At 50.5% G+C, this 13,730-nt stretch overlaps 1 protein-coding gene across 1 annotated transcript in view; it reads left to right on the top strand.

Moving 5' to 3' along the window:
- Positions 1 to 1,521: 1,521 nt before the first annotated feature.
- The window catches only part of Ank1 (ankyrin 1), a 176,086-nt gene continuing 163,877 nt past the window's right edge, over positions 1,522 to 13,730 (top strand). Inside the window, exon 1 of the mRNA XM_032919514.1 lies at positions 1,522 to 1,801. Within this exon, the coding sequence (XP_032775405.1) occupies positions 1,676 to 1,801 (126 nt within the window). The 5' untranslated portion in view covers positions 1,522 to 1,675. The remainder of the gene's footprint in view (positions 1,802 to 13,730) is intronic.

The following is a 13,730-nucleotide window of genomic DNA, read 5'->3' as shown; positions in this document are numbered from 1 at the left end:
GGGCCTGCGGTGGTGAGGGAATGCGCCTCATCTGAATCCAGACGAGAATAGACCAGATTCTAAAGACTCAGCAGAATAATGTAAAATCTTATCAATAATATATCTACTTCATGTTGAAACGATGATTTGGGAGATATACAGGCTTAAAATACATTTCGAATCAATTACTTCTAGTTTCTTTACATGGGAAAAAGGTGGCTACACGACCATCGGAGTTGCATGTGGGGTTGGTATTCGTGGTTATGCCTGCAGTGAGAAGACTCAGGACCCACCCCTGGGAAAAGACAGCAGTTAGACCTGTCAAACCCCTGTGTTTAGCCAGCACCCTCCTTTCTGTCAGGTGCCTAGTGGGGAAGACAGAAGTGGAAATCACTGAGCGAGATGTGTTTGTGAGAAAGGGGGTTGGGACAGTACCTAGCACTACTCCTTCTGCTGCTCACCAGAGCTGCTTAAAATCTTGTACAGGCTCTGGGGGGGGGTGCGAGATGGTGGGGGGAACAGACGGGGCAGGAGGAAGCAGGCCGTTTCATAATAACTTCTCCAAGTCTCGAACACCGGTCCTTAGCATCCCGTGGGATAGGGAAGGAGTAGGTTGGGACCTGCACCACACTGAAAGGTCATAGGTCGTGGCCTCAGTTTCCCCGCCTGTCACATGGCTGAGTGGTGAACCGAGCTTAAGCCATTCCCCATTCCTACAGTCTACGTTGGTAGCTGCGTGACCCCAACTGGTAAGATTCTTAACAGCATCTCAACACCGGTCCAGACCACAGTACCTACGGAGGGTGGGGGAGACCTGGTATTGCAGGGTGGGCGGTCCCTGATGAGGAGACCCAGTTCCACTCCCGTCCAAAACGAGTGAAAAAGAGAAAGAATGGACTTGACGCTGGACTCGTTTTCTAAGTGTAATTGGTAAAGATGCAAAGGAAAGGCCCACTTGGTTTGACCGGGGCAGATCAAGCTCTCCTCCAGGAGCCGCGGCCCTTCCCGGAGGGCGGCCCGGGCCAGGCTCGGCGCTAGCGGAGTCCGTGCCGCAGCGGCGCCTGGGTCCCACGCTCTCGCAGCTCGGCCGGGCGATGGTGGCATTTCCTCCGCCGTCAGGCACACCGGTCCGCAGGGTCGCCGGGCCCGGGCGGAGCGGCCCCGCTTTGTTCCCGTCTCCCCCAAGGCGTCCGGCGATCCCCACCCCGGGACCCCGCTGCAGTGGGGACCCAGCGCCGGCTCGCAGCGCCCCGCGCCCAGCCTGGTGGGGCGGCCCAGCCGAGCTGCCCCCGCTCCTCCTGCGAGCCCGCGAGTCCGCCCTCCGCGGCCCGCGCCGCAGTACGAGCCTCCTCCCTCCCGCCCCCCGCGCCGCCGCCGCCGCAGGAGAGGGGGGCCCGGGCAGGCGGGCGGGCGGGCGCGGCGAGGCGCGCGCGGCGAGCCGGTGCGGGGGCGCGGGCGAGCGAGCTCCGGCCGCGGCGGGAGGCGCCACCCCGGGGCTCGGGTAGCCGCGCGCCGGCCTCTCCTCGCCCTCCGCCCCGCGCCCCGGCCCCCCTGGCGCCGCAGCCTTCGCCTCCGCGGGGGAGAAGCTCGTGCCCTGCGCAGCTGAGGGAGCCGGCTCTTCCCGGGAGGGTGTCGTCGCCGCCGGCTCGCAGAGGGCGCGGGCCCGGGAGGCGGGGACCGAGCACCGCGACCCGCCATGGCTCAGGCGGCCAAACAGCTGAAGAAAATCAAAGACATCGAGGCGCAGGCCCTCCAGGAGCAGAAGGAGAAGGAGGAATCCAACAGGAAGCGGCGGAACCGCTCCCGTGACCGCAAGAAGAAGGTAAGGGGGCGGCGGCGGCCCCGCACCGAGGCGCCCGGAGTAGCTGCGGAAAGGCGCCCGGCAGCGCTCGGGCTGACCCCGTGGGAGCGGCAGGGGGGAGGCGGGCACGGCGAGCAGCGAGCGGCCTCGGGGCTCGGGAGAGCCGCCCCGAGACTCCTTTCAGCACCTTGAACAGAGGCCCGCGCGCTCCGGAGGAACTTTTGCCGCCTCTGGGGTAGCGGAGCGGGTAAGGGGCTGCACCGCGGGGCACAGGCTGCTCGCCTGGCTTTCTAGGGGAGCTGCTTTGGGTGAACACGGCAGGAGCTCCAGAGGTGGTACTGTCCGCTCCTGCTCAGGTGACCAGTGAGTTCTCCTGGGCCGCTGGAGAGAGAGCATCTTCCTCCAGATCTCTCAGGACAAACTGGGACGACTGCCCTTCCCGAGCCCTTCCTGACCCTGTGGGTCCGCGGGTGGACCTGGAAGACGCAACTCACCCCTTGGGCATCTGGCAACATTTTATGTTAAGGTCATTCCAGAGGAGGCACTGGCGGCAGGGATGAGGAATTCCCTTAGAAGCCTCGCTGGGGCTTTTCCAGCCTGACCCAAGGCCTGGTCGGAGAAGGGCTCTTCCATGGGTCATTATGGGGCAGTCTTTCATGGGACAAGGGTCTGTGCTGACACCCCAGGGATCCCCGAAAGCAACTGTTGCTGTTTGCAGTCCTTCTTTCAGATCATGGCAGACCGAGAACCTCCTTAGTTGAGACCCACGGTCTAATTACAAGCACCTGGATGTCCACAGCCACTAAGCAGGGCACTCAACCGCCTGCTAGAGCCGCAGGGATGCACAGGCTAGGAGAGCGTGGATGGAATTCTGGGAGTCCAAGGTAGAGCTGGACCCTAGCTTCGGAGAGCCATTTTAACCTGGAGAAGTTGATGTGGGCCTGCAGGAACGTCCCCTGGCTAGGCAATTTGGATTCATGGAGCTTCTCCACAGAGACCCAGCCCTTTCCTAAGAAAGACTCTCTCCCTGAAACTGACTCGTTCTGAGAAAGAAATATGGAAGCTGCGTTTGACAGCAGTGTAGGGGACAGTGTACTTCGCAGTAGGTGGCAGGACTGATATGACACCTGGAGATGTCGCTGGGTAGGCGAGATGTTCTCTGACTCTTAACCTGAGGAATCACCATGTTAGATGTTCCCATGCCTCTGTAAAATACAATCGTGTCCCTTCCTCTCTGCCCCTTCTTCCCCCTGTCCCAATATTGGCATCTTGTGTGTAAATAGTAATTTTAGCATGACACACTCCTTAAGCAAGAGGTCTTTCCCAAACCAATAGTGAATCAGAGTTTGGGTTGGTTCCACTTAGAGGGAGAATCCCACGTTAGGGTCTCAGCCAGTTCCGTAGGTCAGACAGGGAAGTCTCCTATGAGAGCCTAGCGCTCCTCCGCTTTCTTGGCAATGGTGTCGGGCCTCTGTATCCCCATTCCTGTTCTTGATCTTGGAGGAAAACTCAATTCTACATTCTCACCTCAGTTCTTGCCTGGAGTTTCCTCTTCAGATTCCAGACACCAGAGATACCAATTCAACTAACATTAAAAAACAAAACAAAACAAAAAACTCTCTTTAATTTCATTTCTCCTTAACTGACCGAACGCCATGTGAAACACAGTGATTTGGAGGTTCATTCTATGTCTTAAGTCTCTGTCTTTGAATTCTTGGTAAACGTTGCTCCACGTTTTTGCCCTGGGTGATAACAGGCTCCCCTGCCCCTGGATTGCGCTGTTTTGACTTACTAGCTGGTCACAGCATACTGCGTCAGTCGGTGTTCGGAAACCTTCCACAGAGATTTTCATGGTTTTCTGCAGTGTCCCAAGAGGTTGTGATTGAACAACAAGGAAGTTTTAACCCAAACTGATGACAATGATGTAAACTCTCAGGACATATTGTTTATCAGGGGACACATTATGGGGGGCATTTGGGGGTGCTTTGTTTGTATTTCATGCCGATCGTGAGGTGTTCCGGACAGTCACGTAAGGTGATAGAACTGACACCTTCAGCAAAATATAAAACTACAAGAAGGTGGAAGACCCTAGACGAAAAAGAGAGGGACAAAAGGAGCATTTATTTGTTTCCATTTAATGAAGGGCACTGGGCATCAAATCCAGAATCCATGGGTGCTAAGCAGATGCTCTACCATTGAGCTACCCCAGACCCAAAGGAGGATTTAAAGAAAGTTCTGCCGTATCAGTGTTAAAACAGTGGACTGAGCACTGACTGAAGGTTCATGTAAGGTGAGGTCTAAACCCAGTGTTTACTTGACAAAGACCGTCTCGAGATATAACATATTAAAATCAAGCAGTGGGAGATGCTCTAGCCGGTCTCACAGATGACCCAGAACCTCTGGAGTCATCTCCCTCGACTTCCATGAGCATAGAAAGAGGACTTCCTACATGCAAATGGATGCATTGCCACAGAGAAGTAGCCATTTGTGGCAGTGGGTATCTGAGCCAAGGACACTCTGAATTTACTAGAAGGAAAGAAAGGTGTCAGTCTCGGGTAACTGCTTAACTGGGGCTGACAGAGCAGAACCGCATCCCTCTCATTTGTAGGAATGACTGTGGTTGTAACCTGAACAGTGGCTGCAGCTTCTGCAGTTAGGATGCTGTGTGGGAAGGTGCTTGCTAAGGGTGCTGTGCCTCAGGGGTGGAGGCTGAGGGTGTGACGTACTGACTGACTGACACAGGGACCTCAGTACAGAGACTGGAGCTCTGATCGCGCTTCATTCAGCTTTCTGGTTAAGTAACAACATCCTCACCAAGCCCTTCTAGCTGTAGCTAATTATATCTTATTGTTTTTTTTTTTTTTAAAAGCAAGGCACAGCATTTGTGACATTTACTGTTATGTTCCCTTGTTTCTCAAGGCCACAGTGGAAGGCCCCGTGCAAAGCAGGCATTTGCATTAAAAAAGGGCAGTTTTCTAGGTCTGGGGAAATGAGGATTTGTGTGCTTTTTATGCGAATTTAGAGCTTGAAGCTGGAGTGTGTGTGTGTGTGTGTGTGTGTGTGTGTGTGTGTGTGTGTGTGTGTGTAGGACATGGAGGTTGGAGAGAAAATGAGGCAGAGGACTGAGGAGGGGCAAAACTCAAGGTAGCAACAGTGGTTGGCTGGGTGGGAGACAGAACTCTGTCGGGGTTCCGAGCCGGTTACATTAATACCTGTGAGTGCCCTGGGTAGCTCAAACTGGGCTCTCTCCTTGGCCTTTATTCTGCCCACCTACTGCATCCTAGACAAAGGCAAAGCTTATATCATGTTCTCTGTATGATTGGGTGCTCAAGCTCAGTACTTTAGACACACGGGGCATGCAATAGGTGTTTGAAGAAGTCACAGTTAGAAGAGTGGAATTGCGTTTGTTTCAGCTGGCCTAGGCTCTGTCTTGGCTGTGACATGTGTTCGGGTGAAAACGACACTCCTTGGCTATCTTTGGGGGGTATTGGAAGGGAGCCTCGTGCATCCTTTCCAAGTCATTTGCACGGCAACAGAAACTTCAGGCAGGCAGGGGGACGGCCTGATCTCAGGGTGCAGCATTCTGCTGGTGAGCTTGTAGTTATTCCTTGCAGGGTGTCCACACGTCAAGTGGTTTTAGTTGTTTGGAACAACAGTTTCTTAACAGGGTCTCAAGGAGACAAAGCCTTGTGGACAGACAGTGGAAATACACAGGCAGGAAAAAAAACAAAAACAAACAAACAAACAAACCATCTAGGAGCAGGAAGGGCTCCTGCCCTAGCCGTAGGCTCACAGGAACTCTCCACTCTCCTACTTTGCTCAATTTCTGGGCGATGGAGAGGGCGGGGTAGTTGGTGGGATATGGTGGGATATAGCACATATATATGATGAGTATTTAGTGGGGTTTGTAGTGGGTAGTTGATGGGATACAGTGAGGGCAGGACTGAAGACAGAGAGCTTGACTGGAGTCTTGCTGGCCCAGGACTTCAAGATCTTCGAGTTTAAACTTCTATTGTCTCCAAATGGGTTTAAAAACTCAACCCAGGGGCTGACTTGTAGGGCTCAGAGAATGCTGTTCCTTATGACTTCAGACCCAGGTCTCGTGGTTAAGCCAGTGTTCTAGCACATCTGGTTTTTGAATTGCCCAATTTGGGCACAGCATGAGAGCTATCAAAAGCATCAGATTATTAATCATCGCAAGACTTTAAAACGTACCACCACTTTGGTAACCCCGTTTTGACATTTGATTGTAGTACATGGAGATCCTCGAAAAACCAGGAAGCAGTCCTTCTCGCTCTAGTTGTGAACGGTGCTGGCTGTGGCTGAAGACAGATTTTCCTAGCCGCCTCAATCAAGCCCAGTTGCCAGCCTAGCTCTTCCTTCCCTGCAGTAAGGTATTCTTTGGGGGTTATTTCCACTTCCTGGCCATAAGCTAGAGCAGCCTAGCAGGCAGAGGACTGCCTGTGTGTATACCTGGAGTCCCGTGTTTCACAGGTCACATTCTCCATGCAGCTATCCCATGGAAGCAGGTGAGGCAGAAGCTGGAATTCAGCCAGATGGTGGACCTCCTTAGGAAGGCGCACACGTTTGCCCCCAATCCTTTGTCTTCTTCACTCCGGGGAAGTCTGCTTGCTTACCAGTTTTGCTTTGGGCTTCTCAGCAATGACAAGATGTTAAATTTATCTCCGTTTCTCCTGTCTCAGCCAACATCTGAGAATTGTGCACGTTAGAGGTTAGAGTTACACGGGGTTATACAGGATGGTTACGGAACTTTGTGTCAGAAATGTTCGTAAGGTCCATGTATTGAGAACATGGCCCCAGGCCGGGTGCTTCAGTTAAGTGTTGAGGTAGACTCTCATGGAAAGTCTTGAGGTTACCCCAGGGATTTAGCCTAGAAGTGCATTGTGGGAACTTAGTCTCCTCAGACTCTTCCTCTCTCTTGTGCCTCAGTGATAAAGTGAGAGGTTTGACTTTGCCAAGCTTTCCCCCCACTGTCATGTGGCCATCTCATCACAGGTTCCAGAGCAACAGGACCAAGCATCCACAGACTGACACCCCCCAAACAGAGAGCCAATGAATAGGCCTTTCTTCCTAAGTTGATAATCTCAGTGTTTGTTACGGTGATGGCTATCTGATAGTCCAGAGCTTAATTGATCGTTTCCCAATTAAACTCTGTGGCCAAACCTCAGTGTGAAATGTTGATGCTTGTCTGGGAAGTCTGGCACTTATGTCTTAGCACTAGCAAATGAGAAATGGGTGCTTTGGACCACATCTTCTTTTCATTTCCAGGAAAGATAAGGAGTTCCTGTTAGGAGTAGGTTTATGATCACGGGCCCACTCAGTCACTGAGCCGGGCTTGGATATTTCAGGCTTTGTGAAGAGCTGTGTAGAGAGCCGTTCAGCGGCAGGTAACATCAAGGTGGTTTCCGTTTTTTTTCTGAGCATAGTCACAACCAAGGTCATGGCCAATGATTCCAGGGTCTAGAACATATGGAAGAGGAAGCATGTTGGATTACGGGTCCACTGGAGTTTTATAGGAGGGAGAATCTAGATTTTAGGAGCACAAAGCACAACATATTCTCCAGGAGGGAAAACTTGAGTTATAGATCGTCAAGCCAAGGCAGGTAATATTTTGGAATTCTTTTCTCATTTGCCTCTGTTGTTGTTGTTGTTGTTGTTGTTGTTGTTGTTGTTGTTGATGATGATGATGATGATGATGATGATGATGATGATGATGATGATGAGGGAAGACTGAGGAAAGTCAAAGCTGAGTAGAGCGGCCCTTCCTGGAAATGAAAGGATTACAAATGAGACGTTCAGCACAGAGCCACTGAGCTCTGGTTACGGCCGCCTCATGAGTGTTCAAAGACTTCCACAGATGTCTTAGAGCGGCCGACTCGGTGGCTGGGACTCCTAGCTGAGGGTCCAGAGGAAGACTGCGTGCTCTGAGTCTGTTTTCCTTGCAGTTAGTCTGTCTTGAAAAAATGACAATTTCCACCCAACTTTCTGACTCAGAGGTTTCTGCCTGCACATAACCATCACCTTTGCCGTACAATCGTTTAATAGTGTGCTCATGTGTGTAAATGCATCTGCCGATATCTTCTCCTCTTTCCTGTTCCTGAGAGCATTTTGCACTTTTCAAGGAATATACAGGGTGCATGCAGACTTCCAAGGTCGATTGGAACAGACAGGAGTGGGCAAGAGCTGACCTTAGCACATAAAACTAGTCTTGGCAAAAGATGTGCGGCAGAGGATCCCAGTGGTTAGGGAGGTGGCTGCTGGGTGGGGCTTCTCTGGGCTGGTAGGGGTCATCCAGATGGATGGTGCAAGTAGCAGTGGGAAAGTGGATGCTTGGTTTATAAGGTCAGGAGCTGTTGACCCAGCAATGATAGCCAGCACCACAGCCAGCAGAAGGAGCGGGCAGGGCCAGTCAGGAGGACAGGGGAGGCTCTGAGGTACAGAAGGTTACTTCAATCTGAGGTAAGCAAGGCATAGAGAAGACACCAATGCCCAGGCTGTTCTGGGCTGGGGCAGCAGGTAGGAGCCAAAAGCCAATGGAGAAGCTAGAGAGTTGTTTGGTCAGTGGCATGCCCGTATGAGCAGTGGAGAGGAGTAATCCCAGACAGTTCCAGGTTCCCTTGGACTGTGTTAGCATATTTGCATATACATTGACATGCAAAAGTGGCTGACACAGATGCGTGTGCTTGTGGGCTTCCGTGGTCTCCTCACTAACAGGGATGCTCCTCTGACCGTGTGTTTGAGTAGGTAATTGGTGACGTGTGTCACTGAGCTAGTATAGAACAGAGCAATGGAGAGGACAGGTGATCTCTCAGAAATATGCCCTTAAGTAGCTTCCCCACAGAGGGAGAGAGCATAGGGGAACATCTTAAATACACGTGGGGATCTATTCAACCCTGTGCCCTCCAGCAAGGCAGGAATGCAGACATTCGGGGTACTTTAAATACGGTACATATATGGCTGGGCCAAGAGAAGACCGGAGCTAAAGAATGTTACCAGAGAGGGGGAGAGTGTCATACCAGTGGTGGGCTAGAGGGGGGAAGGCCCTCTCTCCCTCTCTCCCTCTCTTCCTCTCTCCCTCTCTCTCCCCCTTCCCTGTCTCTCCCTCACTCCTTCTATCTCTCTCCCTTCTCCCTCTCTCTCCTTTCCTTCTCTTTTCCCCTCCTTCTCTCTCTCTCTGTCTCCCTCTATCTCCCTCTCCTCCACCCTCTGCGCGTGTGTATGTGTTATCAGGGACAGAGTCCAGGGCCTTGTATATACAAACTTACTACCACTGAGCTACGTCCCTAGCCATTTTAAAACGTTTCTGTTTTGAGGTAGTGCTCTGGGTTAGGTTGGTGACTCCGTGAGTAAATGGCTTGCTCCACGAGCATGAGAACTCCAGTTGGATCTCCAGCACCCGCAAAAGACTTGGGTGTGGTACTGTGCATCTGTAACTGCAGGCCTGGGAGAAGGGGCAGATCCTCGAAGTTTGCTGGCAGCCCGTCAAGTCAGTGAATGGACTCCGGGTTCAGCGATGGGCTTTCTCTCAGAAGACAAGGTGAACAAAGAAGAGGAAGACAGACAGCAGGTAACTCCGGCCTCCACATGAGCAGCCATGGTTCACACCACATCCCCATCCCCCGCCCCCCAAAGATGGAGGCAGGGTCTTGTTGAACTGCCCAGGCATACCTCGAACACCTGTTCTTCTGCCTTGGGACTGGAAATACCTGCCACCACACTCTGCCCAACTCACTTTTTTTTTTTTTTTTTTGGTTCTTTTTTTCGGAGCTGGGGACCGAACCCAGGGCCTTGCGCTTCCTAGGTAAGCGCTCTACCACTGAGCTAAATCCCCAGCCCCCAACTCACTTTTAAAAAAGGGACAGTCACATGATTACACAGTTGATAGCATGCTATACATTTAAAATAATGGTTTAGGGAGACAGGATGTTTCTGTGCTACTCACGCTGGTTTCAAAAACCTGGACTCAAGCAATCCCCATGCCACAGTCTTCTGAGTGCTGGCAGTGTGAGCATACATCACACTAGGCAACACGGATAATCTTTGATGTGCGTTTCTAGGCGATTTAAGTTTTCCTTTTGACTCTCCTCTGTACTCACACGATTTAAAAAGAAAAAAACCCAATGCAGGTAATTTATGCACAGAAGGGAAAAGAAAAAGATAAAGGCCGCCCTGCTTGTCCACGAGGACACCTGAGCACAGCCTTCTGAGGAGGAAAGCTGGAGCTGAGAGATGACGTCACACTCAATTAAGAATCCCAAGGTGATACGAACTATGGCCAAGTAGGTGACTGTGTCCTGGGCTGGGCCATGGTCCTCGTGACATCTGGACATGGAAAGATTCCATTGTAAACTAACACGGGAATGGCTGTTGGGCTTCATAGGACATTCTGCATCCAGGGTCAGCTTCCAAAAATGCACATCAATTTTGCTCCCTCCTTGAAACATTCTTTGGCCTCCTGATACCCTAAGATGGAGTCCTAGCTTCATTACTCCCGGGCAGCTTGGCCTGTCATGTGACTACCAAGCTGTCCTCTCTGAGATGAACTATGAGCATCTTCAAGACCTCAAGGAAGAGGCTTTCACTTGCTCTTGGAGCTTCCTACACCTAAACCCTTGGTTTTCTACACCACTAGAAACTCTTCCATTAGAGCTCAACTTCAACCTTGACTTTCAAGTCCTAATGACCACCATATAAAGCTATCCTGCCTGCAACATGCCCAGATGTGTGTGAGTAAGGTTGCTGGACATCACAAGGACTCTAGTGTTGTGTGAGGAGGCTTACTATGCATAGGTACCAAGGATGCAGGAAGCACTTGATGATTTCAGGCCAAGTTCCCACTCCCACCCTCCTGCTCCCACCCTAGGCAATCTAAAACCCCAACACAGGCATGAACAGGCTGTGGGTATGTGAGTGACGAAGAGAACCTCATGTCTCAATGGGTAAATAAGATTCTGGAAAACAGTCATTGGAGTTGTCCTCCTTACCCCTAAAAAGACTTAGAACATGAAAATTTAGTCCCACTTGTATAGAGTTTAAATATCACGAGTTCCTTTCCAGAGATGGCAACGAAGGGGTTTATTTAGTAGTGCCAGAGTGTTGTTAAATGAACCAGGAAAGCCTGGAGAAAGTGTGAATCTGACCCAAAGAATGAGTGACAGATGAAGTTGGAATAGCTTTGGAACCTGAGCTCTCTGCAGGGTGGCATTAGTTCTGTACACATAGCCTTTCTCTTACCGTGGATACCTGGCAGATATATTTAGAGCTTTTCAAAGAGCCATGGTGATTTCCACCATTGACCCCCAAACTAGAGAGCATCTGCTCCAAGGTTGCGTGGCGCTGACTGGATAGAGACGGGGAATGCAGATCCGATAGATGTGTGGTGAATCCCTCTACTGAATTCTGGAGGGAGAGCACTTTTTTTCGGCTTTAGGTTGGGCAAACCATAGACAAAGTATCATATATATTGATATATGGATACATATGTACATGGATATATAATATATAGATACTTATGTATATATGGATACATAATACATATATGGATACATATATAGATACACATACATAGATATTTTTATATATGGATATATGGATACATGGATAGAAGGATACATATGTACATGGATATATAATATATAGATACTTATATATGGATACATATATAGATACTTATATGTATGGATACTTATATATGGATATACATATGTGGATACTTATATGTATGGATACATATATAGATAATATATAGAGATATTTATATATGTGGATATATGGATACATATATACACACTTAGATATATATTCATATACATCTTCCTTGTTTCACACATAATGGACTTTTAACTTCACACCAAACACAGCTGTGTTTGGAGGACATTGAAACTACATGCAATGTGAAATAAATGTATAAATCTATTATCTGTCTGTTTGTTTGTCTTGTACAACGTTAGTGATGGAATCCAGGGCTTTCCTCGAGCTAGCTAAGTGCGTTACCATTGAACACACTCTGGCCCCTAACTTTAGCACCTCAGACCCGAGTGCCAATACTGTCATCACAACGAGGATGGAGAAGAGTGCTGAGTGCAGTGCCCCAGAGGGCCAGCCGTGCCGCTGATGGGCTCATGAGGAACTTTGATGGCTGTCGGGACAGAGAGGTGGATGACTCACGGGAAAGGCACCAGCTGTGCAAGAATGCTGACCTGGATTCGATCCCTAGAGACCAAATAAAAGTGGAAGGAGAGAACAAAGCCGTCCTCTGACCTTCACACGCACGCAGTGGGACACACACTTACGCTGACCGTGCAGACACAATAGTAACAAAGATTTAAGGCACCGGATGGGTATCACGGTGCGGGGGCTTCCTGCAGTCTGAAGTCAATTGTCCTGTTTCCTAGAAGCTTTGCTGCTCTTGCCTGTTCAACCCAGTCTTTCTTGTTACCAGACTTACGCTACCTACACATATTTTATTTCACATATGGGGATGCTTTGCCTGCATGTATGTGTACTACTTATGGGCCTGGTGGCTACAGAGGTCAGAAAAGAGGGTGTCGGAAACCCTGGACTGGAGTTACAGACAGTTGTGAGCCACCGTGTGGGTACTGGGAATTGAACTCAGGACCTCTGGAAAAGCAGCCTTGGGTGCTCTTAACCTCCAAGCCATCTCTCTAGCCCCTGGAGTTACTTTTATAAAAACACAAAACCAATGGTTGTCCCTCACCCTCACGGATCCCTTCATTGGTCTTTATGGTCTCTAAGGCGGGAGCAAACTCTATCCCATGGCTTACAGGCCACTCATTAGCTGCCAGCGGTCAGGCTTCTCCACTAGGACCACTAGGACCCGACACGGGCTGCTCACACTGTCTCCTTCCTACCGCCTCATGTCAGAGTCCAGCTGCACAGGACTGCAGACGCTAAGGTAGACAGACGGATGCTGACGAACACGTAAAAGCTACCCTACCAGGGTTCTGGGTTTTCATATTTTGTCTCCAGTCTGTGCAGTGCCTGGTTCTCCATGCTGCTGCTGCTGTTGCTGCTGCTGCTGCTGCGAGCAGATAAGGAAGCTGGGCTGCTTCCTGGACACCTGCAGTCATGCAGCCGCTGGAAGGCTATCCGTGCTCGTGCTTGGCAGGTTAAGTCCTGTGAGTGAGTTCGTGTCTCTGCAGACTGTGCTGCTGCTGAGCCTGTGCACTTAGGCATCCTGTGAGCCGTATTTAAAGGGGATGCTGCCCCTTCTTCCTCCCCTCTCTCCTCTTCTTCTTTCTCCTCTCTCTCCTCCCCCTTCTCTTCCTCCTCTTCTTCCACCCTCCTTAGTCTTCCTTTTCTCCTTCTCCTCTCCTTCTCTCCTTCCTCCTCCTCTCTCTCCTCCTCCCCTTCCTTTCTCTCCTCCTCTCCTCCTCTTCTTCCTCATCCCCTCCTCTTCTTTTTTTTTTCTTTTCTTTTTTCAGAGCTGGGGACCGAACCCAGGGCCTTGTGCTTGCTAGGCAAGTGCTCTACCACTGAGCCAAATCCCCAACCCTTCCTCTTCTTTTTAATAGAGTGGCCTCTGAGAAGGGGAGAGTGCCTGTCACAGGTATAGACAGAGTGCAGGAGCCTGACGGCCTACTATTCGCAGTGCTATGTGACTGACTCTGTGACGTGCTAGCTGTCTCTGACAAGCTCCCGAGGTCTCGTGTGGCCTACAGGAGTGTAGGAAATTCTGATTCTGTTGGGGTGGGGTGAAGAGGGCTGAATATCTGTGGCTGCCCCCTTTTGTTCCTAGAAAGCAGATTTGGCACTCCATGGCCTATGTGACACAGTTGGCCAGTCAGACCTGGCATCTTAGGACCCCGACTTTAAGAGGCTTCCCTGCGTTTGTTGTAGTATAACCTAGTAGAATTAACTTCCAGAAAGAGAAAGGTTTATTTTGGCTTACAGTAGTTTTGGAGGCTCA

Source organism: Rattus rattus, chromosome 13, assembly GCF_011064425.1.
Source record: "Rattus rattus isolate New Zealand chromosome 13, Rrattus_CSIRO_v1, whole genome shotgun sequence".
NCBI classification, from domain to species: domain Eukaryota; kingdom Metazoa; phylum Chordata; class Mammalia; order Rodentia; family Muridae; genus Rattus; species Rattus rattus.
The sequence above is the reverse complement of the archived record's forward strand: the minus strand, read 5'-3'. Positions and strand labels throughout refer to the sequence as shown.